Consider the following 25881-nt stretch of genomic DNA (forward strand, 5'->3'; position numbering starts at 1 on the left):
GACAGAGCTGCTACCCATGACTTCATAAGGCTTGTCCTTCCTTCTGTGCCATCCTCCCTCCTGTCCTTCCCCACGCCCAGCCACCTTGAAGTTCAGCCAAACGTCAGACACTCCAGTGCTTTTGCCAGCCTGCTGGTGCCCTGTTTAATACCCAACAGTCAACTAAGATCCAGAAGACAAGGAGAGACATGAGAACTTTGTTCACCTTGCCTAGCCCCAGGGCAGCCTTCTAGCTTTCCCAGTGGTTCCCATAGAGAGCTTCAAATATCAAGGACACAGGAATGGCAGTAAATATGTCGGGCCCATTCTCAGACGCTGGAGTCAAGTGGCCAGTCAGGAGGCACCGCAGCCAGCAATGTGAGCAGAAAGACAGGGGAACGAACTGTGTCCTCTCAAAGAACGGTTCGCAGTGCTTGGAGTCTTGGGTACCTGGGCTGCCATCAGAAGGCACCCGGACCTGATTCCAGAGCAAGGCTCTCAATCCTTGGGGATGGACTTTTATCTCAACTGGCCGAGATAGGGATGCCCGATTAAATTATAACCTGGGTCCATCCCTCGACGCAAACTCTTCTGGGCCATCCAATCCTCTGAAAACCTCTGTATGACAGAAGCAGAAGTTTCCACTCAGCTACCCACTGTTCCAATGGTGGGCATGCCAGACCCCAGCAGTTTGCCCTCTACAACTCACGTCCCTAAACACCAACAGCTCCCCTGGTCTCACAGTATCCCCTCATGTGCCAGTGTCCCCAGTATCCTGGTATTCCAACACCTCACCTCCACAGTCTGCTACTCCTAGGTCCCTAACTTCTGGCCTGCCCCTATGAGGGAGCCTCTTTGTGGGTCTCAGCCACTTTCCTCTGTCTCGGTCTTGCCTAGCCTTGGCACTGAGGACCACCCGGGGTCCCTGTGTCCCTGTCCCCAGCTACCCGCCGCCACTACTTGAGCATCTCCATCTCTACTCTGAATCCCTGCGTCCCACCTCGCGGTCTCCCGGGTACCCGAGGATCCCCGAAGTCCTGGCCCCGGCCTCCCGCGTCCCCCGCGTCCCCCGCGTCCCCCGCGTCCCCAGCCCCGCGCCGCTGACGCCATGACGCCGCGGCGGAGCGAGGGGCGGAGCGGGCGGCTGGACCAGCGCGGCTCCGAGACCGGTCCCGCAGCAGCTGTGCGCCGTGGCCGATGGACATGGGCACACAGGGATCGGGGCGCAAGCGGCTCCCCAACCGGGAGCGGCTGACGGCGGAGGACGACGCGCTCAACCAGATCGCGCGTGAGGTGAGCAAGGCGCGGCCACAGCTGTCAGCGTCCCCCGCGGTCCCCAGCAGTCCCCAGTGGTCCCCAGCAGCCGCGCTTTGGGCCGGGCCCCAGGAGCGCTGGGCCCCGGCTTTCATCCACGGCCTACGGACCACTCGCCACCCGCCACACGCCGGTGGCGCTACTGGCTTCAGCTCTAGACCCTGGTCCTTGTGGGCCGCTAGTCCCGGGGACCGACTCAATCGGGCCACCTGGAGCTCAAGGTGGCGGGGTCCCAGTCGAGTGGAGATCCAGTACCCTTCCTTGTACCGGGAAAGGAGGTTAGGCCAATCCTGATGACCAGTGGCGGCCCTAAAAGCCACATGGCCTTGCTGAAATGGCCCTAGTTGGTTGGTGACCATTGCCAAACAGGGATCAGCTTGGGAGTAACTTAGGGGTCCCGTGTCTGGACCAGCCGGAAAGCAAGCTAGGGCATGTTTGGACGTTTGATAAAAGTTTCCTGGACAGTTCATTACAACGGCAAACGTGTTCGCTAATGAACTTCGCGTGTGGCAAAGGAGGGCGCATGGGTGTGCGTGTCTGCACAAACGCCCGGTTTTCTCCCACAAAGATGCAACCTTTAGGCTGCGGCAGCATGCGTGACACGTGGAAAGACTAGAGCAAACTGGTAGCAGCCGCTCTGGGGGAGGGGGCTGACTGGTTAAGACCTAGGGTGGACAAAGGAATCAGAGATATTTTATTGCCTTTTTGTTCCCTTTGAGTTGAGCGTCCTGTGCACATACTAACTAAAATAATAATTAAAAAAAATTAAAATCTCCATGCAGGTGAAATCCAGTCTCCTCCCCTCTCTTCTGAGCAGGTTGTGATGGAGAGTTAGCCTGCATATTATTTCCGCGTGGAAAAGCTTCCCAGCAGTTTAGGCTGCGGTTATATTGGAGAAGTAGTGGCTGTGGCCTTCTTGTTTGTAGTAGTGAATGCCTGACTTCAGTTTTACTGATCCGTGGGTCCGTGTTTGCAGGACGCTGTGTAAAGAAACGGTTTCTCTGTACAAGACAGGAGAGGGCTTTCAGCAAACTCCTACCCATCCCCTGAAGCCCGGTGTACAAATTCTGTCTTCTTCTAGCCCTTTTGATACTTAGCTCTCCCGTGTCACCCTAGGCATAAGGCCTGTACCTGGTGCAAGTTGGTAGAATGTGCAGATTAGTCGGTTGCCTATAGAAGGCATCACCCAGGCAGGCAATATCTTATGCCAAGAGCTCATTAGAGACAGGTGCACAGTGGGTGATTAATGGTGTTGGTTACAGGACCTTTGGCTAAATACAGACACTTGCTCAATGTAGTGGTTTGAATATAATTTCCTGGTTACAACAGTCTCCTTTGCAGGTCTCTGACTACCCAGCAAACAAGTGTCCCCAGGAGGGCCAGAGTGTCCCACAAATCCCGGTGGTTGCAGAACAAAGGAATGAGAAGATTGGTAGTCCCATAAGTCAGCCTCTTATCGGCTGGTTGTTATAAAAATAGATTGGAAGCAGAGGCCAGGGAATGGTTCTGCCTTGCACCCAGAGAGCTGCAGTCAGCAGTTATAAAGACGGGCAGGAGTCAGACCTGAGCTTCCAGACAGACCGGACCACTCTGTACTAACTGTGCTGGTCTAGGGAAGCCAGCTTCCCAGCCCCCCTCAGCCCAGTTCTCATCTCTGAAAGAGGGGCAGACTCCCTGAGGCCCTGGAGGGGACACACAAAGGAACAGCAGGCAAAAGATTTCCAACCAACATGTGAAATGAGTGTGCCCTGGATAAGACCAACCCCTAGTGGAACTCAGCCACAGATGTGGCCCTTACCCAGACCTGGTGGCATTCAGTGAAAAGACCAGAGGGAGCAGGTGATGCTGTCTCGATACAAATTGGATTCTGTCAGCCAACTGTGAAGTTAAATCAGTATTCAGATGGCAAATATCTATCCCCTGAATTATCAAATGTTCTTATGAACATTAGCAAAACTATCTCGGGCTTGGTTTCCAAGTCACTCTTTAATCCATGATCATGGTACCCAACACCCAGCCTAAACAGCCAAGAGTTAGCAGGAAAACTGGCAAGGATTTGGATCAAAAGGGGTCTGGTAATATGGGTAGAGTTATCCTGTCAACCCAGCGCCGGAGAGACTGAGCTGGGAGGATGCATGCAGACTCAGAGGCCAGTCTGGGCTACAAAGTGAGACTCTACCTCACAAAAAAAGACGAGTGGGTTGGAGCCTGTAGATCAGCAGTGCCCGTCGTAGAAGACCCGATCTGATCGGAAAGGTCATGGAAGGGCCTGAAGGTTTGGAATGAGAGAGGATGCCAGCTAGCAGCTAACATCAGAGGCTGCTTCCTGGAGGAAAGGGTATCTTGAGCTCTTGAAGGATGTATCTCCCAGCCAGATGGCTTGGCTACCAGGACAAAAGCCCTGACCACTTGACCTAGACAAGGAACACATAGCAGCAGAGTGTGGAAATCCCAGGAGAGAATGCTAGTACTTGTGTCCCAATACTACAGTCTCCTATATGCTGACCCCGTCCACAGGCAGGGGTGCTGTGTGGAAGTTCACTGACTTTAGCCTCAGCGAAGGGATCATTCCATGATGGATGAATTATAGTCTTCTCTGTCTGCCTCTCTCCAGAGAACTGGGAGGAGCGGCTCCTGAGGAACCCCTGCAGGTCTCTAGAGTTCTCCTGCTCCAAATTCTGAGACCACAGATGACTGGCTCCCACGAAGCCCCCGTTGCAAAAGGAGACAGGACCATCCCTGCCTGGCCTGGATCTGGGGAGAGCTCGTTGTCCTGTGCACATACCAACTAAGGACAAGGGCATCCCTTCCCCGAATCCTTTAGGAAGTTGTATAGGTCTGACGTGGTGGAGCACTTATGAGTGGCAGGAGAAAGGTTGCCATCACAAAGATGAGTGGAGATTCTGGGTCAAGGTCATCAGGAGGCGTGGGACCCACCCATGGGACCCACACAGTGGAGTGGAATAGAAATCCCATCCTCCTGGGGCTCGGAAGTTCTCTGAGAAGGAACAGAGCCCTTCAGTGCCTCCTCTGTGCCTGCCTTGTCTCTTCCCATTCGCACAGGTTCTATCTGGCTCCAACCCAGCAAGTAGACAGGTTGTCATTTAATATGCCTTTAATATCAGTACTGATTGGCTCGTCTTTGGGAGGCGAAATTCTAGCATGGTGTTGGGGGAAGGGCTCTGCCAACACTCTCCAGACAGTGAGACATGGCCTTCTAGGAGGCAGGGTCTCACATCTGGGCAGAAGTGTCACTGACATCTTCAGAAGGTACATCTCAAGCCTGAGTCTTCCGTCCTCCCACACAGACCTTCTGCCAGGGACTTTGCCAGGGGACGGGGGTTAGGGGGTGAGGGTGGGGGTGGCTGGACCTCCCCTCAGCGCTCTGTCCAAGGCTGTTCAGTGTCCTCTTGGGGCCTTTCCAATGCCACAGTCACCGCGGCTGGCTTCGTTTGGGTTTGTCCATCATGAGGTAGCAGAGCCATCTCCTTGGGTCCTAAGTTGGTTCCTCCCTCTGTGGCCTCTATGAGATGCCTCTCCATAGTCAGCAGAGCAAGACAGGAAGAGGGAGGGGGATCTCTGACCCCTAATTTCCCTGAAGCCTCTTGTCCAAGGAACCCACTGTAAGTGAATCCTCCCAGCATGTGGTCCAGGAGCATTGAAAGCCGAAAGCTCAGAGCTCACCCCCAACTTCACCTTCACTGGACCAAAGTTCGTGGTATGCAGAAGATGTCTCCTCCATCCCCAGCAGAGCCCCTGGGAGAGGCAGCCGGCAGCCATTAGCTCATACATGTGAGGACAGAGAACGTTACTCTTGCACTCTGGTGACTTCCAGTCCTAGCCTCACAGGCTAATGGTACACGTCTATGTTACCCTGCTGAGCCCATCTCTATCCTGCTTGCCTCTAGGGCTCCTGCAGGAAACCGCTAGCAGCCACAGGCCAACTGTGGGTTCTTCTCCTGGGAAACCTGCTGTGAGCACCACTTCTATGTTGGGCAGTCCTACTGAGATCTTCCTTCCCTATGCTGTCTGCTTCTCCTTCCAAGCAGGCCTCAGGACTCAGCCTGTGTGAAGTGAGACTGTCTATGCATCTGCTTGCTCAAGCTTCAAGGCCATTGCCATTTGAATAGGTTGGGGTGTGCTCGTGGGTCTAGCTCATTTTAGACCCTTACCTCTACTACTGTTAACACCAAGCTGACCTGGCTTTCTTGGATTGAGGGATCCGGGAAGAATTCAACTACCATGACAGACTCCTGGCCTCTGTCATAATCTCCATGTCTCACTCCCCAGCTGTGACAGCACACTGGGGCCAGCCACTGCCTGAATTCAACAGAGGGTGGTGGTGCCTTTTGCCACCCAGTCACTTAACTTCATTCATCCTCTTTTTTTTTTTTTTTGGTTCTTTTTTTCGGAGCTGGGGACCGAACCCAGGGCCTTTTCATTCATCCTCTTTATGCCTTTGTTTCCTGAGACTATTCAACTCATAAAAACCCAGTGGACACTGGCTGACTGTGCCACCCAGGGTGGTTAGGCTACTGCTGTGCAGTCAGGAAGTGGTGGTACCCCACCATCCATAGGGTGGGAGAACATGTGTTTGTTCATTGTCCAATGTGAAGAACTGCCCTACCTCAATACTCATGTAGCCATCCTGGGTGGCCCTCCTAAGAGTGACACAGATCTGGGGGGATGGGCATCATCTGTAAGGGATTATGAGTGGTCAAAATGAGTTCCTGGGCCTGTGTGCTTAGACTGTTGATGTGATTTCCAAAAGATGGGAGAAGCTAGAGAGGAGTCAGAGTCTCATCGGGACCGCCCTGCTGTCTCTAGTGGCCTCCAGGCCCCACCCATAGCTATTTCTATCAGAGCCAGCTGTCTCTTCCTCCGTCCGTGGATAGTCTAACTGAGTCCTAGCTCCACGCTCACTGTCAGGACTTCCCTATGAAAGGCTGTAGAGACCTTAGGCTGAATGGTGAAGACCTCAGTCCTGGACTGTAGTCAAGATTGTCACCTGTAAATGTCATCAAAGTGTGGGACACAAAAGGACGAAGGAAACAGTGGTGAGAACCTTCTCAGAAGGTTCAGCCCACAGCGTACTAAGTCCCATCAGCAGAGTAGAGCACTTGTTTAATGGCCTAAGACTCCATTGGAGATGACAGCCTCCATTCAGGCCAACTTCTCCCATCCCTGGGACAGCTGTCCCCAGCTGACCTGTGAGCCCTCAGTGTAACTTTTCATGAGGCAGACACTAGTGCTTTCTGCCTTCCTATATCCGGGACTTCCTCTTTTCATGCCTCCATCTGGAAAGTGTTAATTTTTATCTCAGCAAACTCATATGCAGTTTTACCATGGTTCATGTTCGCAGGCCATTACCAACACAGCTGGACAGTTCCTTCGATTGTTTTTTAAATTTAGGGTTTTTCTATTTTTATTTATTTATGCGTTTCTATGTGAATTTATGTGCACCATGTGCATGGAGGAGACCAGAAAGTTTTGGAGTCCCTGGAACTGGAGTTATAGACGGTTGTGAGCCACCATTCCGGGTGCCGGGAACAGAACCCAGGTTTGCTGTGGAAGCAGTTAGGGGTCTCAACAGCTGATCTGTCTCTGTTTCCTGAACTGTCCTTTTAATACTTGTCAGACCCTGGCACTTCTCTGGTGAGAACATAGCTTCTTACGTCACTGTGTGTCTTGGTTTGAAAGCACTAATAATAAACTCAGTTGCCAATATTCCCTCAGTGTCACAGTAAGGATAGAAATCAAAGCACTGCCCCTTGATGTCCTTTAACCAAGAGCTAGTCCAGGCTGTAATTCTCTAGTTTGCTCTCTCTTGTCTTCTGTTATCCCTGTCTGCCTGTGGTACATGTCTGAATCTAGGCCTGTCTGAATGCTGTCCTGTGAGTCTGTCCCTGTGTCTCGGTCTCTATGTGTGTCTCACAAAGGGCTTCGCTCTGTCTTTTATTGACCAGCATGGAAAACTTCACACGGGGAGGGAAGAAGGACACTCTACAAGGGACCAAGTCACAGGCTCCAACTGACCCCAACTTAGAGACAATAGTACAGACATTATTTTTTACCAAGCAATATACCAATAATGCTGGGGCAACATTAATGGTGGGTACTCAGTCTATAAGATTATTTTCAACCTATTATTTACTGTTTTCAGCAAATGATTAGCATAACACACACCATGCTGGGGCCATGGAAGAATACATAATTTAAGACTATCACTATGTATTAGCTTAGGTTATCAGAGCTGGTCACATGGGAAATCCAAGGCAAGTCAGGTTGGTTGTTACATTGTTTTCTTTTTTTTTTTTTTTTCCCCTGGAGCTGGGGACCGAACCCAGGGCCTTGCGCTTGCTAGGCAAGCGCTCTACCACTGAGCTAAATCCCCAACCCCGTTACATTGTTTTCTTAAAGGCAGATCAAGCAAACAGGCGGAGTCCACAGTAGGACGCCAGTCTTGGGTCTTCCATGACCTCAAGGTATATTATTAATTGGCTGTGAGGTCCAGCAACAGTTCCAGTTTCTAGAATGTAATATATATTTTCATAAATAACGCATTGCCATGGCCCTGTAAAAGCCAAATATTTTAAAGGGCCCTTAAGTCACTCAGTGGCCTGGCGAGTGCCATGGTTTTCGCAAATATTATGCATCTAAGTAGATGTTCCATTATTAAAGTGCAACTTATAAAAACATGCTTCGGGGCTGGGGATTTAGCTCAGTGGTAGAGCGCTTACCTTAGAAGCGCAAGGCCCTGGGTTCGGTCCCCAGCTCCGAAAAAAAAGAACCAAAAAAAAAAAAAAAAGCATGCTTCATAGGTTTATCTAGTTTGGATGCTGTCTGTCAGCTTCCTGGGTTGAAGATTGTGAGTAGGTATCCATGGAGATGGGTCACCATTCCCCCACATCCTCGTCCTGTATTTCTATTGTTGTGGTTAAATAACATACTCACTGGTATACTGTCATGGCAGGTTGAGGGTATTGAGTGCTAGAATCAGGTTTCGTGGGTTCCGATTTGCCCTTTATTCCATGAACAAAAGTGATTGCATGAGCACCTGGACCTCCCATAAATACAGCAGAGAAATATTAATAGTCTATTTCCCATGAGGTTGGCGATTATGAGGGCAAATAATCAGAGATGTCAACTAAAGGTCTTGGGACAATGGCCAAAGAGCACACAATCAGTGTTCAGGAAATGCTGGTGGAAGTGACAGTGTTGCACACCAGACGTCACTTTGGGAGCCAGCCAGCACACGTATTTAAATTGCTTGCCTGTTCCCCTATCTATGATCTGTATTTCATCAAAGTCCGAACAAACCCTTTATGGTCTCATTTAGTAATATAATTAGACAAGTCAGACCATCATCCAATTCTGATTACTCCCCACAACCTTCCCAGTCAGGTCTGGGTATCCTCGGGCTTTGTTCCCCCTCAGCTCTCGCTCCCTTCTTACAGCTCTGAAGGATCGATCCTTTTGCCTTTTTGGGGGGGGGAGGGCTGAGTCCCTGTTTCTTGAATTCTAATTATCTTTCTTGGCTCAAAACTTGGTTTTGCTGGAACACGTCCTTCTGAACAAGGGTACCTTTTCCAAATATTTGTGCATCTAAAAATGCCTCCCACCCACCCACATGATCAGTAGTCTGGTTGTATAGAGGGGTCTAGGTTAAAAATAAGTTTCGGAGAATGTCAATGGTTTCCCTGCGTCCTTTGAAGCGGTTTCCAATTGGCATTGTTAATTGAAAAGAGCCCTGTGTAGAAAGTGAAGGTGGCACTTGGTCCTCTGTGGGGGAAAGGCTGTAATTTGTTGGCATTCACTTGAACAAACACCAGAGCCACAGCGGAAGAGCAGCGTGGGAAGGTAGCGCAAGCATGTTTGTCAAGGACGTGCCTGTGTTTCCTACCAAGCCAGTAAGTCCATGGGGAAAGTAAAATTAAAGATGAATTTCTGCCGTCACCTTAGGCCTCTTCCTATCTTACTCTGCCATTTAGGGTTGTTCTGAGAAGTTTAGTCCCTTCTGCGGTTTCAACATTATAACCTGCTTTCCTTCTCTGGGCCCTGTGGCCTTCACTGTCCTTACTACCCTAGGCTTTCCCCGTGTGTATTGAGCAGGACTGGCTTCATTCAATCTGGAAATGACTGTCCAGAAGTTCTGTGAAGTCTCTGTTGTCCCCACCCCACCAGCCAGCCCTCTTCTCTCTTCTGGGCATGACAATTGCTCTTCCTTTGGTTCTGTCTACATGCCTGTCTATATGCCTGCCTACATGCCTGTCTACATGCCTGTCTTTTGCTAGATTGTCTGGGACAGAATTCAGGTTAATCTACTGCTACTAAATACACCTGAACTATATTTAATTTTAATTTCTTGAGGTTTCCCTCCTACTCCTCATCCTTTTTCCCCCTTTGTGATTCTTCCTTTTAATTTTGTTTTATTGGGCATTTATTTATTGTGAGATATAAATCAGATCTGCCTTAACATTACAGAGATCGTCCTGCCTCTGCTTCCCAAGTGGCTGGGATTAGAAGTGGGTTCCACTGTTCTCAGATCACATGGATTTATTTATATATGTGTGTATGTGCATGCATGTACACATGTGCATCCTAGGGGGCAAATGTTAAAGGCTAATGTGTGGGAGTCACTTCTCTCTCGCCACCATTCCAGGGGTGAAACGCAAGTTGTCCGTCTTGGAGCAAGTGTGTTTACCCACTGAGCCATCTGACCAGCCCTCTTCCCTCTCCCTCTCCCTCTCCCTCTCCCTCTCCCTCTCCCTCTCCCTCTCCCTCTCCCTCTCCCTCTCCTTCTCTCTCTCCCCCACAAATACAGAGTCTACTATGTAGTCTAGGCTGTCTTGAACTCACTATTTCCCTACAAAGCAGATAAATCACTAATTAGTTTGAAGTTTTAAAAGTAAGATTTTTGAGCTGGATTTAGGGACACACGCCTGTAATAGGACACACACCTTTGAAAAGCCGAAGCAGAAGGATTGCTACAAGTTCAAGGCCAGCTTGGATTACAGGATGGTCAGGGTGATCTATCAAGACCTTGTCTCAAAAAATAATATTGGGGAGGGGAGGGGGAGAGGGAGAGAGAAAGAAGAAAGAAAAGAAAAATCCAACAAAATACCAGCAAAGGAAAAAAAAAGATTTTTCTGACATTAAGCACGGAGAATCATCAACTCACTCATTGGTTTGTCAAGTTCTCTAGGACCTGAAATACACCTGTTTAGGCAGAATGCGATCCAGCTTGGCAGGGGTAAACTCTCGAGTCAGCAGCAGCCTGTGAGAGCCAGGAACAGTCAGCACTGAGCCACTGGTGTCCTCCATCAGGATTTCCACTCCCTTCTTGGTATGATCCACCAGGCAGTTTTGATCTGCTTATATAGAACACCACAGGGGCTCACACGCCGTCCAGTCCGGGGGCTCACACTGTCCTTTCCAGGGGCTCACATGCTGTCCTGTCCAGGGGCTCACACACAGTCCAGGCCAGAGGCTCACACACCGTCCGGGGACTCACACACCATCCGGGGGCTGACACACTGTCCATTCTGCTTTTTAACCCTTCCCATGCTGCATTGATTTCTTTTATTCTTCCTTCCTACCATCGTCTATGGCTTCCCTCGTCTGGGAAGAGTAAGGATATCCAGGTTGACAGTCCTGGAAGTGGGATTCCCAAGCTGACTGAGTAGGGAACATGGCTATCTCAAATATCCTAAGATAGTTCTCACTGCCTCTGGCACATTTGTTCCTCTCATTCCGAGCAGCCTGGCCTGGGGTCATCCTGGCTATGTGGGAATTGTCTGTGTCTGAGGGCTATCACCAGAGCCACCATCCTTGATCACTGGAGCAGTTGCCGTGTGGCAGCACAACAGAGGACCTTCATTCTCAATCGGTTTTGAAACTGATTGAAATAGCCACGTAGCCAGTAGCCACTGTGCTGGCAAAGGCCCCAGAGCTCTGGACCAATGATTTATCCCTTATGGAGCCATATTATAATAGGCATAGCCCATAATTTGAAATCCCAATTGAGTTTCCTCAAGCCATATATCACTCCGATGTGGAGCAGAAGTGGAGGGAAATGTGTACAGGTGGGAAGGGGGCAGCCTGTGGTGGCGCTTTGCCTGAAGCACGCTCGTGGAAAGGACACAGTCTTTGTCCCATCCCTTCGTCTGTGAAAGAGGAATAGTACCACCCGGGTAGCTATAGTAATGTGACGGAGTGTGTCGTGTGGCACTTAGTAGGTACTAGTACTGAAAGGGTGGCGGACATTTCCTGCTTGCATGTGGCTCGGGAAGATAAGCAGGCGACCTTGGTGCTTTGCATCCAGTTGGGATGTGGTCAAGGATCCAGGGTTGAAACTCTTCCCCCTAAGTAAAAGGATAGAGAGGGAGGGTGGGAGGGAAGTTACAAGGAAGGTAACCTTCGACCAGGAAGAGAGAGGCAGATGGCGTAAGGGACTGGTTAAATGAACTCACTGTCAAAAGGCTAATGGCTGTGGCTTCATTGGCTTGTGACTGAGGATCGCTCGCTACCAGTGATCTTGCAGTGAGGAGCCTCCTGTGTCAGGATGCTGGGATTAGAGGCATGTACTGCCTCATCCACGGCTGTAGTTTAACTGTGTGTGTATCTTAGTGTCTACGCACCTGTGGGCTTCCCTGGCTCTTAATATGGATATGGAATGGACACACACACACAAGGGCGGATACATTGAAGGGTTCGTCCTCAGTTGCTGGTAGTGTTTGAGGAGGATCTTCTTAGAAGCTTTAGGAGGCGGGGCCTAGCTGAAGAAGTAGAGCGATGGGGTGTGTCTTTGGAGGCTGTATTTTGTCAGAGGGTCTTCCTCTGCCTTTTACTCTCTGTTAGCTGCCTGTCTGTTGTGAGGCAGGAAGCCTTGACCACAAACTCCCACCACCGTGCGCTTGTCCTCAGTGTTATGGCCCAATGCTCATGGCCCAACTCCCCTGACGTCTCCCTCATTCCTTCAGGTTGTTACAGCAGGTGTTTCGTCTTAGGGACAAGAGCCCACCGATGCTATCCTTTGCACAAAGGCGTTCAGTATTTTATGTCTTGGTCCTCAGTGTAAGTCAGCAGGAGGATGCACTCAGGTTTCCAGTAGGACTTCATCCTCAAGTAGGCCTGTCTTGAGTGATTTCCTAAAGACCTGGACCTTACAGACCGGGCTTGTTCACAACTGTTTATCTTTGGGCTTATCTGACCTCTTAGAAGCTACCAAATTACCTCCCTATTTTTAACCCACACCTCCAGCCAGCCAGCGTGGTTGCCACACAGGTTGAGACGAGGTGATGGCCTTCTAACTCCTCATTTGGGTTTCCAGTGTCTTTGTTCATACTTTGGGGTTCCTCAGCCTCCGTACTATTGGCTTTGGGGACCAGCTGACACCCTCATGTGGGGTTTGTATATACCCTAGAAGGCTCAGCAATATCCCTAGTTTCTGATTAGCAGATGCCAGTAACTCCACCTCCTCGGTGGTGAGAGGGAAACACGTTTCCAGACGTTGTCAGATGGCTCCTGGGGGAGCAGAACACTGATTTAGGCATCGCCTCCTCTCTGCTGAGTGCCTTGAGCCCAGATACCATAGAAGCCTGGATGCTCTGCTCTGACTCTGTCAGGGTGAATGGCTGTTCTCTAGGAGGGCAGGCAGAAAGGCTAACCCATTTTTGGGTATTTCCTCTGTCAGACATTCTGGAAAGTTGTAAAGAGAGGACCATGACCCTGGAGGCAGGGAGTGGGGTGGGATGGGAGAGAGGTTGGACAGTTCTAGAAGTCAGCTGTGAATCCTGGAAGTGGAGGCCCCAGCAGCAAACTTGATGGCACTTAGCTGTGTTTCAGAAGTATGGTGGCATTGCCTGTGTGGCCGATTGAGCAATCCCTACAGGCTGAGTGGTCGTGGCTTGGGTGTTGGCCGCTCACAGTCCTGGATGCTACAAGTTCAAGGTCAAGGCATATTGAGGTACAACCTTGGCTGCTACATCAGCTGCCCACTTGAAATCCAGGTACGGCTGCAGAGGGAAAGTGGGACACATCCCAACTCTGCGTGACATGTGAGGGTAGGGCCGTTAATACTCAACCCACATTGGCAGGGCACAGATACCGGACAGCAAATGATCAATGACATCTACCTTTCCACAGGATTAAAATTGTCTCCATTGCCTCCTACAGAGCTGAACTTCTTAAAATAGATGCTGGGTCACAGTCTTGCCCAGAATCCCCTCCCCATCACCCTTAAGTCCCCGCAGCTCCCATCTTGGCAACTTCCTCATGGCTCCATTATTCCCAGAATGTACCGTGCAGCCTCCACCCCTCTTTCTGTTAGCCAAGACCGGACTGTGCACACAGCACTGTCTGGCTGAGGACTCACCCTTGCTCTACCCAGGGCCGTCCATTCCTTTAGCCAGTGGGATACCAGTCACCCTGGGCTGCTGAATGGGACAGGAAGACCTTGTGCTTAATGTAGGCTTAATGCTCTACCAAGGTGGTTCGCTGCCTTTCTAATGCTACAACCCTTTAAATACGGTTTCTTGTGCAGTGGTGACACCCCTCCCGCCACTGCCAAATTATTTTGGTTGCTACTTCACAACTGTAGTTTTGCTGCTGTTATGAGTTGTAATGTAAACGCCTGTGTTTTCTGGTGGTCTTTGGGGGACCCCTGTGGAAGGAGTCATGACCCTCAGGTTGAGGACCACTGCTCTAGCGCATTTACCCAGGTCACTTTTACCCTTAGCTCCTGTGTTTGTGTGTAAATTGAGAGGGAATAACACACCAACTCTCCATCTCAATGACTAAAAACCCAGCTCTAGTGTGAAGCTGATTTGGCCCTTCTTTAAAAACAAAAAACAAAACAAAACAAACAACAAACAAACAAAACCTTGGATTTTGTTTCAGCTTTCGTTTCTTTTTCTTGGCTAAATATCTTCTCCAAGGCTCCTTCCATAGAGCGGGAGGGCTCGTAATCAGTGCTACTGGGTTCTGTGGGGAAAGGATGAGGGCTACATCCCAGCGGCTAGCCCTCTGATAGCAGTTTCTAAACTGTGCTCCTCAGGAGTGAGGGGGGTTACGGTTAACAGGCCACAACCCTCAGGGTGGTCACTGAATCCCGCATGGCTTTTATTCTGCTCTTTGAAGTTCGGAGTAATTTTAGATGAGGCTCACCCTTCCCCTAGGAAGGCTCCCTCTACCTCACCTTCAATAGCTGGTGCTTTCTCTGCAAGCCCCCACAGGGACCTATGGGGATGCATTTTTCTCAGCGTGTGAGTGGAGCCCAGCTCTTCTGCCAGCTGGGTCTATACCTTGGATCTCTGACTACCTGGAGGCTCCAGTGTCTGCCTCTGTAGGCGGAAGGCAGGAGCCACTCAGAGGGTTCATGGTTGATGTGCATCCACAGCCCAGGTCTGTCTTACTCAAAGAATACACGGTCCCCTCCCTCCTCTACCCACTGGCTTTCCTCCTTTGAGGTCTCTGGTCCATGGCACTTCTTTGGAAAGCCTAATGACCTGCCCAGTTCCCACCTAGCCCAAAATGTGTCCCTTCCCTAATTTCCTTTCCTTGGTCAGTGGGCTTCTCCTCTCGCCCCTCCCCCTCATCACCATGAGCCCTCCAGTCTGTCCAGTCTATGATTGGTGGGCCTCCTGCTGCCAAGGTGCAGCCTATGGGAGAACAGCAGTCAAAGGCTAAGTGACTTCCTATTTGGTTTGTGGACACTAACTACCGTTGGGAGCGTCTATGAATATAGTGTTTGTTTCTCAGGCAAGTTACCAGTCTCTGTCAAAGTCCATGCTTGGGTGGATGGAGTGACTTTGAAGGCTAGCCTCTTCTTAATCGTCACAGCTCCTCAGTTCTCAGCACACTCAGAAACTGCAGATGCTCTGCCCTTTAGCTTCCTCAGAGTTCACCAGCAAAGGGCCAGCAACCCCAGAGACCACAGTCATCCCTGTGGCCAAGGCCTTTGGGCTCTTCTTGCTGTGAGAACCTTTCCTCCCAGCTCCCCAGCCCAGCAACACCCCCTAAGAGGCTCCCTGAGTCATGCTGAGTCTTTCATGGGGAATGTATCATTGACTATTAACCTTGGGCTCCACAATTCTCATGCACCAGGGTCCCTGAGCCCCAGTGCTCCCTCCTGAGGGATGGAGGCTGTAATGAAATCATGGTACATGTGAACTGGTGTGAATGTCACATGTGGCCCTTTGCCATCCACGCATAAGTGCTCAGCAGGGGACCTCTCCTTACACACCCTTAGAAACTGCACCAGACATCATGCCAGCCACAGACGTGTATATCCAACGGTCACCTGCCTGTTATCCGTGCTTAAAGAGGTAGAGGGCTGACTCCTGCCCTCAGGTCAAAACTCTTCTCAAGACTGGAAATTCTAGGTTTCCCCTTTCCCCTTGAGACTCCACGTTACTACATCCAAGTTCTCCCTCAGGCTCCTGGCTAAATGCTCTACTCTAGGACCCAGGCCCTGCTACTTCAGGTTCTGCTCTAGAATCTATAGAATCCTTGTTCCCTTCAAGACTCCAAGCTTTAGGTTTCAGACTTGGCTCCAGGCTTCAGGCTGACTGGCTTAGGGAACGGCATCTTTGAGGGGGAATATCAGCCTCCTGCTTGCCTCCCAGAATTCACAGGGGTCTGAAAGGGAACACATTTGGACTAACACATACGGGCCCTAAGGGGCCCCAGAGGTTTCAGGCTCTCCTGTGTCTTTTGACACAGCATGCTCACTGGCTCTAGGGGTTGTGTTGTTCTCAAAGCTCTGACTGCCCTGGCACTCATCCTGTAGACCACACTGGCCTTGAACTCGCAGAGATTCGCCCGCCACTGCCTCCTGAGTGCTGGAGTACAAGCGTGCGCCACCACTCCCAGCTTGCACTGCTCTTTACAAAGCACACCCTCTAGGCTTCTTTGGCAAGGTCATTGCTTTTTCCTGTAACCGAAAAGCCAATCCAGGCCTGGAATGTCCCTCAGGAAGGCAGGGGCTGGCTGGAAGTATGGCAGGAAACACCAAAGCCATGTACATGCTGACGTATGGCCTTCCCTGGTCTTGGAGGCCCTGGTCCCTTCAGGTTCAAGTGGAGATGGGGAAGAAATACACTGGAGTTGCTGTCTCCATGGTGACCACAGATGCCCAGGAACATCAGGGTTATAACAGCTTGTCAGGGAGGGAAGGGCTGTCCCCAGCCCACTCAGGCCTCTGTGGAAGCTCTCTAAGCCCCAGTGTTGCCTGGTGGGATTCCTTCTCCTGTGTGACTGCTCAGTCTTTACCAAATGAGGAGGAAGAAGGCATGAGTCTTGTGTTATACATGAGTACCACAGGGTCCTGTCCACCACCAACCAGAGCCTAGCACACATGAGCTCTCTCTCTCTCTCTCTCTTTCTCTCTCTCTCTCTCTCTCCTTCCCTTCTTCCCTCCTTGCCTCCCTCCCTCCTCTCGTGTATCATACAGATGTAAATTGCATGTCGAAACCACGTGTTCCACTTGGGATGGGTTGCAAGTATGTCTCCTAGATGGTTCCATCCCTCATGGCTGCCACAGGAGCATCTCTGAGACAGCGCCTGGAAAGTTGTTTTGCCCAATTCTGAGAAAGCAAAACATGTTGCAAGGGAGCCTAGAGCCTTGGCTCCCACTTCTAACCCAGTGCTTCTCAAAATGTGGCCTCCAGGCACAAGGTCTCCCTCACCCGGAAGCAGCTAGACGTGTTGGATTCAGAGCCCTGGGTGGGGTGGAACCTGTGCAGTACACCTGCTGGGTATGAGGAGCCCTGACCATCAGGGCTGTCTGTTTGGATGGAGGACAGGACCGTCCTGTATCCCCATCACCCTGCATCACCATTGAGCGATGCAGCCTCTTTTTGCTCAGCAATGCATTCGTTGTGATTGTTGCTGTGACCTTAGGCCTGAGGCTGCCAAAAGCTGCCTGCTGAGGGACTTCCCCATCATAGCACCTTTCTGAGGCAGAACCTGGTGGTGGCCCTCACTCTGGGAGTGGTTCTCAGCACCCAGCAGATGTCCCTGAGCGCACAGTGAGGGAATGAATTCCCAATGAGTGCACTTAGCCTTGCCTTCAATGTAACATCTTTACTCTAGAAAGTAACATCTTTACTCTAGAAAGTAACATCTTTACTCTAAGAAGGCTCTACTTCCTTAGAACAAACTGTTGTGTGTGTAGCTGAAGATGCGCCAGGCGCCTAGGAAATCAAGCAGGTACAGTGTTTGTTCTACAGGCCTGCGCTTCGGTCCACTGCATTTGAGCAGGTAGTTTGTGACCTCATCCCCTTCGTGTGATGGGATGGAGAGGGGATAGTTACAGAAATCCGCTGAACCCGTCACTCCTACAATTCCTGATACCCCGTTTTCATGACTTCTTTCCTGGCATTGCCCCACTGGTTTTCTTGTAATGTTGCACGTGAGGGGAAAAAAAAATTCTTTCCAACAATCTAGGGGAGGGGCCTGTGACCTCACTGAGGGCTGTGTGGGTGATCAGGTTGCCTTGCAAACTGCCAGCGCTGAGATCCCACACCCTAAAAAGGCATTCATTCATTGTGTCCAGGAAGGCTCCTGCCTCAGATGGTGGCACTCACCCAGGGGCTGAAGTCATTTGGACCCTGTATGGAACAGTCCCCTGTGTGACTGCCCGGCTGGGGCGAAGCACTTGAAGTGCAGGAATTTCAGTGTATTAATAGTCCCCCGCTAGGCGCAGTAAACAGCCGCCTTTGCCCGACCTTCACCTCTCACGGTGTGGAGCTTCTGAGAGGCCCTGCGCACCCCTGGAGTAAGAGAATACATAGGAGGGAGCAGTGGGCTGGACCCCTCAGAGGAAAACAGAAAGTGGATATAGTTGAAGATGTGTCTCAGGAAAGTCAGCTAGGATAGTCTCTCCCCTCCCCCAGTGCTGGGGATGGAATCCTGGGCCTCTTGGCACAAGGCAAGGATTCTGTCCTCAAGCCCTAGCCTCAGACTGATCTTTCGGTCTGTTTTAGGCAAGATGCTTTTTTCTTTCTGTTTTTTTTTTTAATTAAGATTTATTACACACACACATATACATACATATATATACATATATACACATATATGTATATATATACATATATATATACATATATACATATATATGTATATATATATACTGTATCTGTCTTCAGACACACCAGAAGAGGGCATCGGATCCCATTACAGATGGTTGTGAGTCACCATGTGGTTGCTGGGAATTGAACTCAGGACCTCTGGAAGAGCAATCAGTGCTCTTAATCACTGAGCCATCTCCCCAGCCCCTTTCTGTTTTTTTTTTTTTTTCTTTTTTAAGCTTAGAATTATTCTAGTTCATTTTTTTTTCCCGGAGCTGGGGACCGAACCCAGGGCCTTGCGCATGCTAGGCAAGCGCTCTACCACTGAGCTAAATCCCCAACCCACTGAGCTAAATCCCCAACCCTCATTTTTTAAAAAATCAGTGATAAAACTCGGAGTAAGCAAAGGAAAGGGTTGTGTTGGCTTACAGTCTCCAAGGTCGCAGCCCATAGTCAGCTGGCTCCTTGGAGTCTCAGCCTGTGGACAAGACAGACCGCATAACAGGAAGGCAGAAAGGCTTGCTGCAGGGTTTCTGCCCCACTCATAACAGCCAGGAAGTGGGGGCTGGGAGAAGAGGCCAGGGAGAAGATGGACCCTCTCAGGGCACCCATCCCTGTATTCTTCCAAGTAGACTCCACCCCAGCCCCTTGTGCCCATCACCTCCCAGTAATGCCCTTCCAGTAGTGCCATCAAGTTATGAATCCAGGGCTGGGGAGATGGTTCAGTCAGTAAAGTGCCACACAGATGCCCAGCTCCTGGACTGTGAAGTTAGTGCCCCTCTCCCAACTCCGTTTCCTGGAAGCAGGTTACTGACCCAGTGCCCAGGCTGGAAAGAGGATATAAGGCTCATATCTTAGTGGTGTGTTTAGTGAGTTTAGAAAGCAATCCTGGGGCTGTGCCAACAGCCCGTGCCACCCGAATGCATTGCCAGTGACTCGGTAACAGTTTTTATTCATGTTTCTCAGTGTTGGGAATGAACTTAAGAACTTACACATAGTAGGCAAGCGCTCTGCCGCTCAGCTAACCAGTTCCCAGTCCTTTTCATCTACTTTTTGAGACAAACCCCTGCAGCGACACATCGCAGACTGCCCTCCAGTTCGCTGTCAGCCTCTTACCTCGCCTCCCAAGGGCTGAGGTTACAGACATGCACCACTCTGCTCATCTGCATGTAATTCTGTGCTGTCGCTTTTTATTTTTCTTTAGTGTCAGTGGCCAAAGTGGGTTATCTAGTGTCACCACTAGAGAGGGAATTGAAGGGACTCCCTGGAAGGCCACTATAGGGCCTGGCTCTCAGCCCTGACCATTTATCCTAATTCCTCCCTGCTGGGCTGTGAATGGGCCTCTGGGTCTCGCCAAGTCCCTGGAGGCTCCTGCTCACCACTGTGGTCCTGGGTTCCCAGCCTCCTTCCTGCCTACAAGGCCTACTCAGTTCCTCGATCCCCACCCCAAGCGCCCCGTGCAGCAGCAGGGAAGAGCTCTGTTCTCCTGCTTCCGCCTCTGCTTCTGCTTCTGCAGCTCTGCCTCCCACTGCGCAGAAGCCCTGGCAGGTCATTCTGCTGACTTCATCTTCTTCACGGAGTGGGAGTGGGCCACTGTTTGAATGAAGGTCATATGTAATGAGTGGAAACAATGACGGCTGTCTTGACCCTCCCAGCTTGTCACTTCATAATCCACTCATTTACTCACTCAGCCCGAAATGGAACTTCAGGTTTCCAAAGCGCAAGTGTTCTGCTCAAGTGGCCCGGCTTTTCCCATTGGCAGCGCTGGGGAATGGAACTCAGGGTTTCACGTGCTAAATAAGGGCTTGCCTCGGATCCTCACCCCAGCGCCTTCTTGGGAGGGTGTGCTGAAAAAGAACTCCAAAGGCAGAGAGTGAACACCTTTGCGGGCCACAGCTCATTAGCCTGGGGAACCTGTGCAACTGCCATTCAGGGGACACTTTTATTACTACTATTTTTTTTTAATAATTTTGTTTCTTACCTCCTCTCCTGTTGTTAAAATGAGTAAAGACACCATGGTACCGGGCCTCATCCTTGTAATCTCCGCATGAAGATTTCTGCTGGATTGGGGCCTGGACTGGGGTTTCTGGTAAGTTTGTTGAGAGTGAGTTACGTGTGTGCGCGCGCACACACACACACACACACACACACACACACACACATATACATACAGAGAGAGAGAGAGAGAGAGAGAGAGAGAGAGAGAGAGACCCTGTAGCCAAAACAAAACAAACAAAACCAGAAACAATGAAATGGTTCAGTGGGTTTTTTTTTTAAAGAGATCTCTTTAACTTACCTTAATTTGATCTCCAAGACCCACATGATAGAAGGGAATTGGCCTCCAACCTCCACATACAAGCAAACAGACAGATAAATAAATAAATAAACAAACAAATAAATGTATGTATGTAATCTTTTTTAACGGTTGGCAAGATGGCTCAGTGGGTAAAGGCACTTGCTGTCAAAACTTACTATTTGGGTTCAATTCCCAGGACCCACATAGTAGAAGGAAAGGACTGACTCCGAGTTGCCCTCTGACTCCCCAGGCTATGCCTTCATTGCAGGCCACAATATATGCATACATCCACATGCACTCACAGACACGTGCATGCACATGCACACATACAATAAATGTTGAGAAAAGCTAAAAACTAAAACAGTGCACCAGGCAGTGATGGCGCCCACCTTTAATCCCAGCACTCAGGAGGCGGAGGCAGGTGGATCTCTGAGTTCAAGGCCAGCCTGGTCTATAGAGTGACTTCCAGGACCACCAGGGTCCTGCACAGAGAAACCCAGTCTCAAAACAACAAACAAGCTAAAAACAGTGACTAAAGACTTTAAGGGGAAGTCTTGTGGGAAGGAGGGAATGGAGTTGTAAATAACAGTGAGCAGTGGATGAGAGGTAGAGCCAAGCAGATGCAGCATAGCCTCAGAGAGGACACACTTGGACGTCAGAGACTTCACCCCTCCCCTTGTAAGGTGCTCCTAGCAGCCTAGCAGGGTCCAGGAGTACTCAGAATGGAGCCCTTAGTGCCAGTCCTGGGCCTCCATCACGGGAGACTCTTTCCTTTTTCTCCGCTCCTCTGAGATCCCCAGATAATAGGGTAACAGAGCAGAGGGCAAGGCAGTTGTATCTGCTGAGCTGGGGATGTGTGTTTACCTACTGTGGGGAGGGGGGGTATCTACTGTGGGAGATATGTGTTTATCTACTAAGTGGAGAATACGCACTTATCTACTGAGTGAGGGATATGTATTCATCTACTGTGGGAGGGATATGTATTTATTTACTAAGTGGGAGATATGGGCTTATGTACTATGGGGGGCATGTGTTATCTACTGAGTAGGGAGTGGATATGTGCTTATCTACTGTGGGGGGGGGAATATGTGGTTATCTACTATGGGGGAATATAAACTTATCTACTCAGTGGGGAATATGTGTTTATCTACTGTGAAGGGGATATGTATCTATTTACTAAGTGGAGAATATGTCCATATCTACTGAGTGGGGGATATGTGCTTAACTACTGTGGGGGGCGTGTGTTATCTACCGAGTTCAGGGGAGAGGATATGTGCTTATCTATTGAGGGTGGGGGCAAGTGTGCTTATCTACTGAGGGGTTAGGGTGGTGTACACTTATCTACTGAGTGGAGGACATGTGGCTTATGTTCCTGGCCCTGGGACCCACCCATTGCATCTGTACAATGAAGCCGGCAATGGTGTGGTGAGATGGTGGGAAGCTTTGTGCCCCAAAGATTCCTGTTGCGTTCCTAACTGCCCTGTGGCCTCATTTAGAAGTGAGGCCAAAGGAAGTAACTAAGAGTTAGTCAAGGTTGGTGCAGGTGCCAGGGCACAGGCATCTTCTAGATTCTGTTGTAGTTTTCTAAAACAAAAGTGAATTTTCTTCTAGCTATTGACAGTGGTTGACTGCAAAGGATGCTCACAGGTTTTGGATCTTGTTTTATTTGGGTCCTCTTTCCCTGCCATAGTACAGATCACCCCAAAAGGCTGACATGACCCTGGCCCCAGGAGCCTCAACTGTACCCTCAGAATGAGGCATCCTTTTCTGTTTTTACCTGTTTGTTGTTTTACTCCCTTGTTCTCCCATTCAACAAAGATACTTTTGACTAGACTCACGCCAACATCATGGAGCCATAGAAAGACAATGGGAGTCCCAGCCAGCGCCTGTGGCAAACACAATTTCTGACTTGGGAGGCTGAGGTAGGAAGTCTAAGGCCAGCCATGCTACATAAGCGAGTTTGAGTCCAGTGTGGACTACAGAGAAAGAGCAGCTTCAAAAAACAAGAAAAGGAGGGTTCTTGATTTTCAATGACCCGTCTGTCCACTGTGAAGATGACCCTTGCCCAGGCTAAGTGTACGAGGATGGGAGGGATGTGGTCAATGCTGAAGCAGGAGACCAGGCTGGTGTGGTGGCCCTGGAAGAGGTCGCTGCCACTGTGGGGTTGAGCAGGAGGGCTGGCAAGTTATATCCTCCACAGAATGCACCAGTACAGCCTGTGTGCTTTGCTGGGGACTGAATGTAGGCTGGAGGAGAAAGAAGTGTCAAATGACCCAGAGTCCAGCCCCTGAGTGAGGTGTGAATATTGAAGTCCCACCTGAAGGAGGGTTAGCTCGTTGGAGTTCAGCGCCTCTGAGCATTTGCTTGAAGCAAGTTCGGGACAGAAAGAGATTTTCCTCAAAGACTTGAACACAGGATCACTTTACATTCTCTCAATATCACTTCTGGAGACGATGTTTTAAGGAGATATTTATTCAGCAGAGTTACCTGGGGGAAAACATGGTAAAAATCACATGTGTAAATGTTACCCGAAGCCATAAAACTACCTAGGAGTTAAGTTTAAGGAAATAAAAGATCTATACATCAAAAACTATAAAACATTGAGGAAAGAATTCCAGAAAGGCACTAGTGGCTGGAAAAGTTTTCAGTGCCCCTGGATTAAAATAATTCAAATCATGGCTGGAGAGATATAGCTCAGCAGTTCTAATGTACTAGCCAAGGACGTTCAATTCCCAGCATTCGTCTAGTGCTGCTCAACCATCCATAACTCCTGTTTCAGGGATCCAGCGCCCCTCTTCTGGCATTCATGAGCACTGCATGCACTGGAAACGTGTGTGTGTGTGTGTGTGTGTGAGTGTGTGTGTGTGTGTGTGTGTGTAGGCAAAACACTCATACACATAATAAATCTAAACATTTCTTAAGAATCAATATCATTAAAATATCAACACTACCCAAAGCAATTTATAGCACCAATACAATATCCATCAAAAGCCTAGTGACATTTTCCACAAAAATAGAAAAAGAATCCTAAAAATGTGTACTAAAACCACAAAAAAACCCCAAAACAAACAAACAAACCTGGGAGATCCAAAGCAATCTTGAGCTAACAGACAAAGCTAGAGGTTCGCACCACCTGGTTCCAAAACCTACAGAAAAGCTGCAGTGACCACATCGGCAAAATACTGGCACATAACCGGACACACGGACCAGCAGGACAGAACGGAACAGCAGAGAACAGCAGAAAGACGCTCCTGCGTTCACAGTTCACTGACACTTGATGTAGACGCACTGCGGGGAAAAGATGGTCTCTTTAATACATGGTGTTGGCGAATCTGGATGTCCGTGCTCTGGAAGAAGGACCCAGACTTTGTCTTGTACCATACAAAATAGGCTGGGTGGTGGTGGCGCACACCTTTGATCCCAGCACTCAGGAGGCAGAGGCAGGCGGATCTCTGTCAGTTCAAGGCCAGCCTGGTCTACAGAGGGAGTTCCAGGACAGCCAAGGCTACACAAAGAAACCCTCTCTCAAAAATACAAACCAAACGAAAACAAAAACTAACAAACAAACGAAAGCTGAACTCACGAAAGTGGAGAACTGAACCTTGGTCAGCAGTGCCTGGGAGGGAGGGTGTTTGGAATACTGTTTGTCTCAGAAGAGCATTTGGGGGAGAGCATTTAGGGTGAGAATGTGACGAAGCTGTTCAGGGACTTAGCATGGAGTCTTTCTCATGAGATGAGATATCAGTGCAGCTGAGGGAGGAAGCAGTGTTCTGGCTGCTTCTGCACCCAAACTTGGAAACCACAAGGACAGCCCGTGTAACCTTTAGGCAGAGCTGAAAGACTTCTGAGAGTGAGTTAGCTATAGTGATTGCTCAGAGCAGCCCATAAAACCGCAGCATTTGGGGTGATGAAGATGTCCGGAATTAGCTCATCCGGAATTAGATGGCACTGCTGAATTTACTAAACATCCTTGAATTGCATTCTTGAAGTGGAGGGACCGTTATACCTCTCTGTGCAGTGGACAGGGCCAGGCAACATGCCCACTCCCCTGCTGGGGCCTCTGCAGAAGACGTGGCTGTCTAGAAATAGCTCTGAGTCAGCCTTAGAGTTCAGAGCCATTTGTCACCTCAGCCTCATGCGTTTGGAGTTTGTCACTCAGCCGGGCTTGCCACCAGGGTATATTGGATGGTGCACCACTCATGGATTTACTGAACATTCTTGGATTACACTCTTGAAGATGGGTGTCAGAGTTGGCCGATTGTACTTCTGAAAGCCGTTCACACTCACGTTTTCTAACTTCTTTTCTCCTGCATCTGCACCCTCCCCAAGGAGAATGCTATTTGGTTTGCCGTGAAAATGAGGGGGGATGGGGGCGTGCTGCTCCGTGCCCTGCTTTGATACAGTTTTACAACATGGAAGCCTTTTAGTATAGATCTGGTGACTGCCACAGCGGTGGCTCCCTAAGTGGCCCCGCTCACTCATGGTTTCCCAGTAGTGACATGGGGTCATTGATAGTACCCAACAGGTGACCTTACCCTGCCACATATGCTCACTGTTGGATCAGCAACCCTAGACAACACCTGGAGGGAAGCCTGTCTCCCTGGCCCGGGCTCTCATTTCCTGAGCCAAGTCTTAAGGAACAGGAATAGGCTGTGTATTGACTCCCCCACGGAGGCCTCTGCAGAGAAGCAATTGCAACCGCTATCTAGAAACAGCTCTGAGTCGGCCTTAGAGTTTAGTACCATTTATAACTACAGCCTCATTCCTTTGGATTTTTCACCCAGCCTGGCTTGCCATGGGGGAAAGGGGGGGGGTGTTGGATGGTGGCGGTTATTAGGGGCTGCTCTCCAAGGGTGTGGCCGAGGCTATCCTGGGTAAAGGGAGCAGGGGAATACACTGAGTGCTAGGTAGAGGCCAGCTGTTACCTCCTGCCTGACTCCATCAAAAGCCCATTAAGAAGCACCCTATGAGAGATGTCTCATCAGTTAAGAGCACACACCGCTCTTATGGAGGACCCAAGTTCAGTTCCTGGTGCCTGTGTGAGGCCTCACATCTGCCTGTGGACTCTGGCTTTTGCAAGCACCTGCACACACACACACACACACACACACACACACACACACACACACACAATTTTAAAAAGAAAGAAATTAGGCAGGGGATGTGGCTTAGTTGGTAGAGAGCCTGCCTGTCATGCCCAAGGGCCTGGGTTCAATCCCT

General features: G+C 49.9%; 1 protein-coding gene across 35 annotated transcripts in view; it reads left to right on the forward strand.

Moving 5' to 3' along the window:
- The first annotated feature begins 1112 nt into the window (after positions 1–1112).
- Lrrfip1 (LRR binding FLII interacting protein 1) overlaps positions 1113–25881 on the forward strand; it is a 128199-nt gene continuing 103430 nt past the window's right edge. For 34 of the 35 annotated variants that reach the window (XR_015628797.1, XR_015628802.1, XR_015628804.1 and 31 more), the window contains exon 1: positions 1156–1272. Coding sequence is in view for 18 of the 35 variants with exons in the window: in XM_087567098.1 (XP_087423224.1) it covers positions 1177–1272 (96 nt within the window). In the remaining 17 variants the exon portion in view is untranslated. Of the gene's footprint in view, positions 1273–25881 lie in introns of all 35 variants that reach the window. The other variant, NM_001429351.1, reaches the window with a different exon arrangement.

Source organism: Rattus norvegicus, chromosome 9, assembly GCF_021556685.1.
Source record: "Rattus norvegicus strain SHRSP/BbbUtx chromosome 9, alternate assembly SHRSP_T2T, whole genome shotgun sequence".
NCBI lineage: Eukaryota > Metazoa > Chordata > Mammalia > Rodentia > Muridae > Rattus > Rattus norvegicus.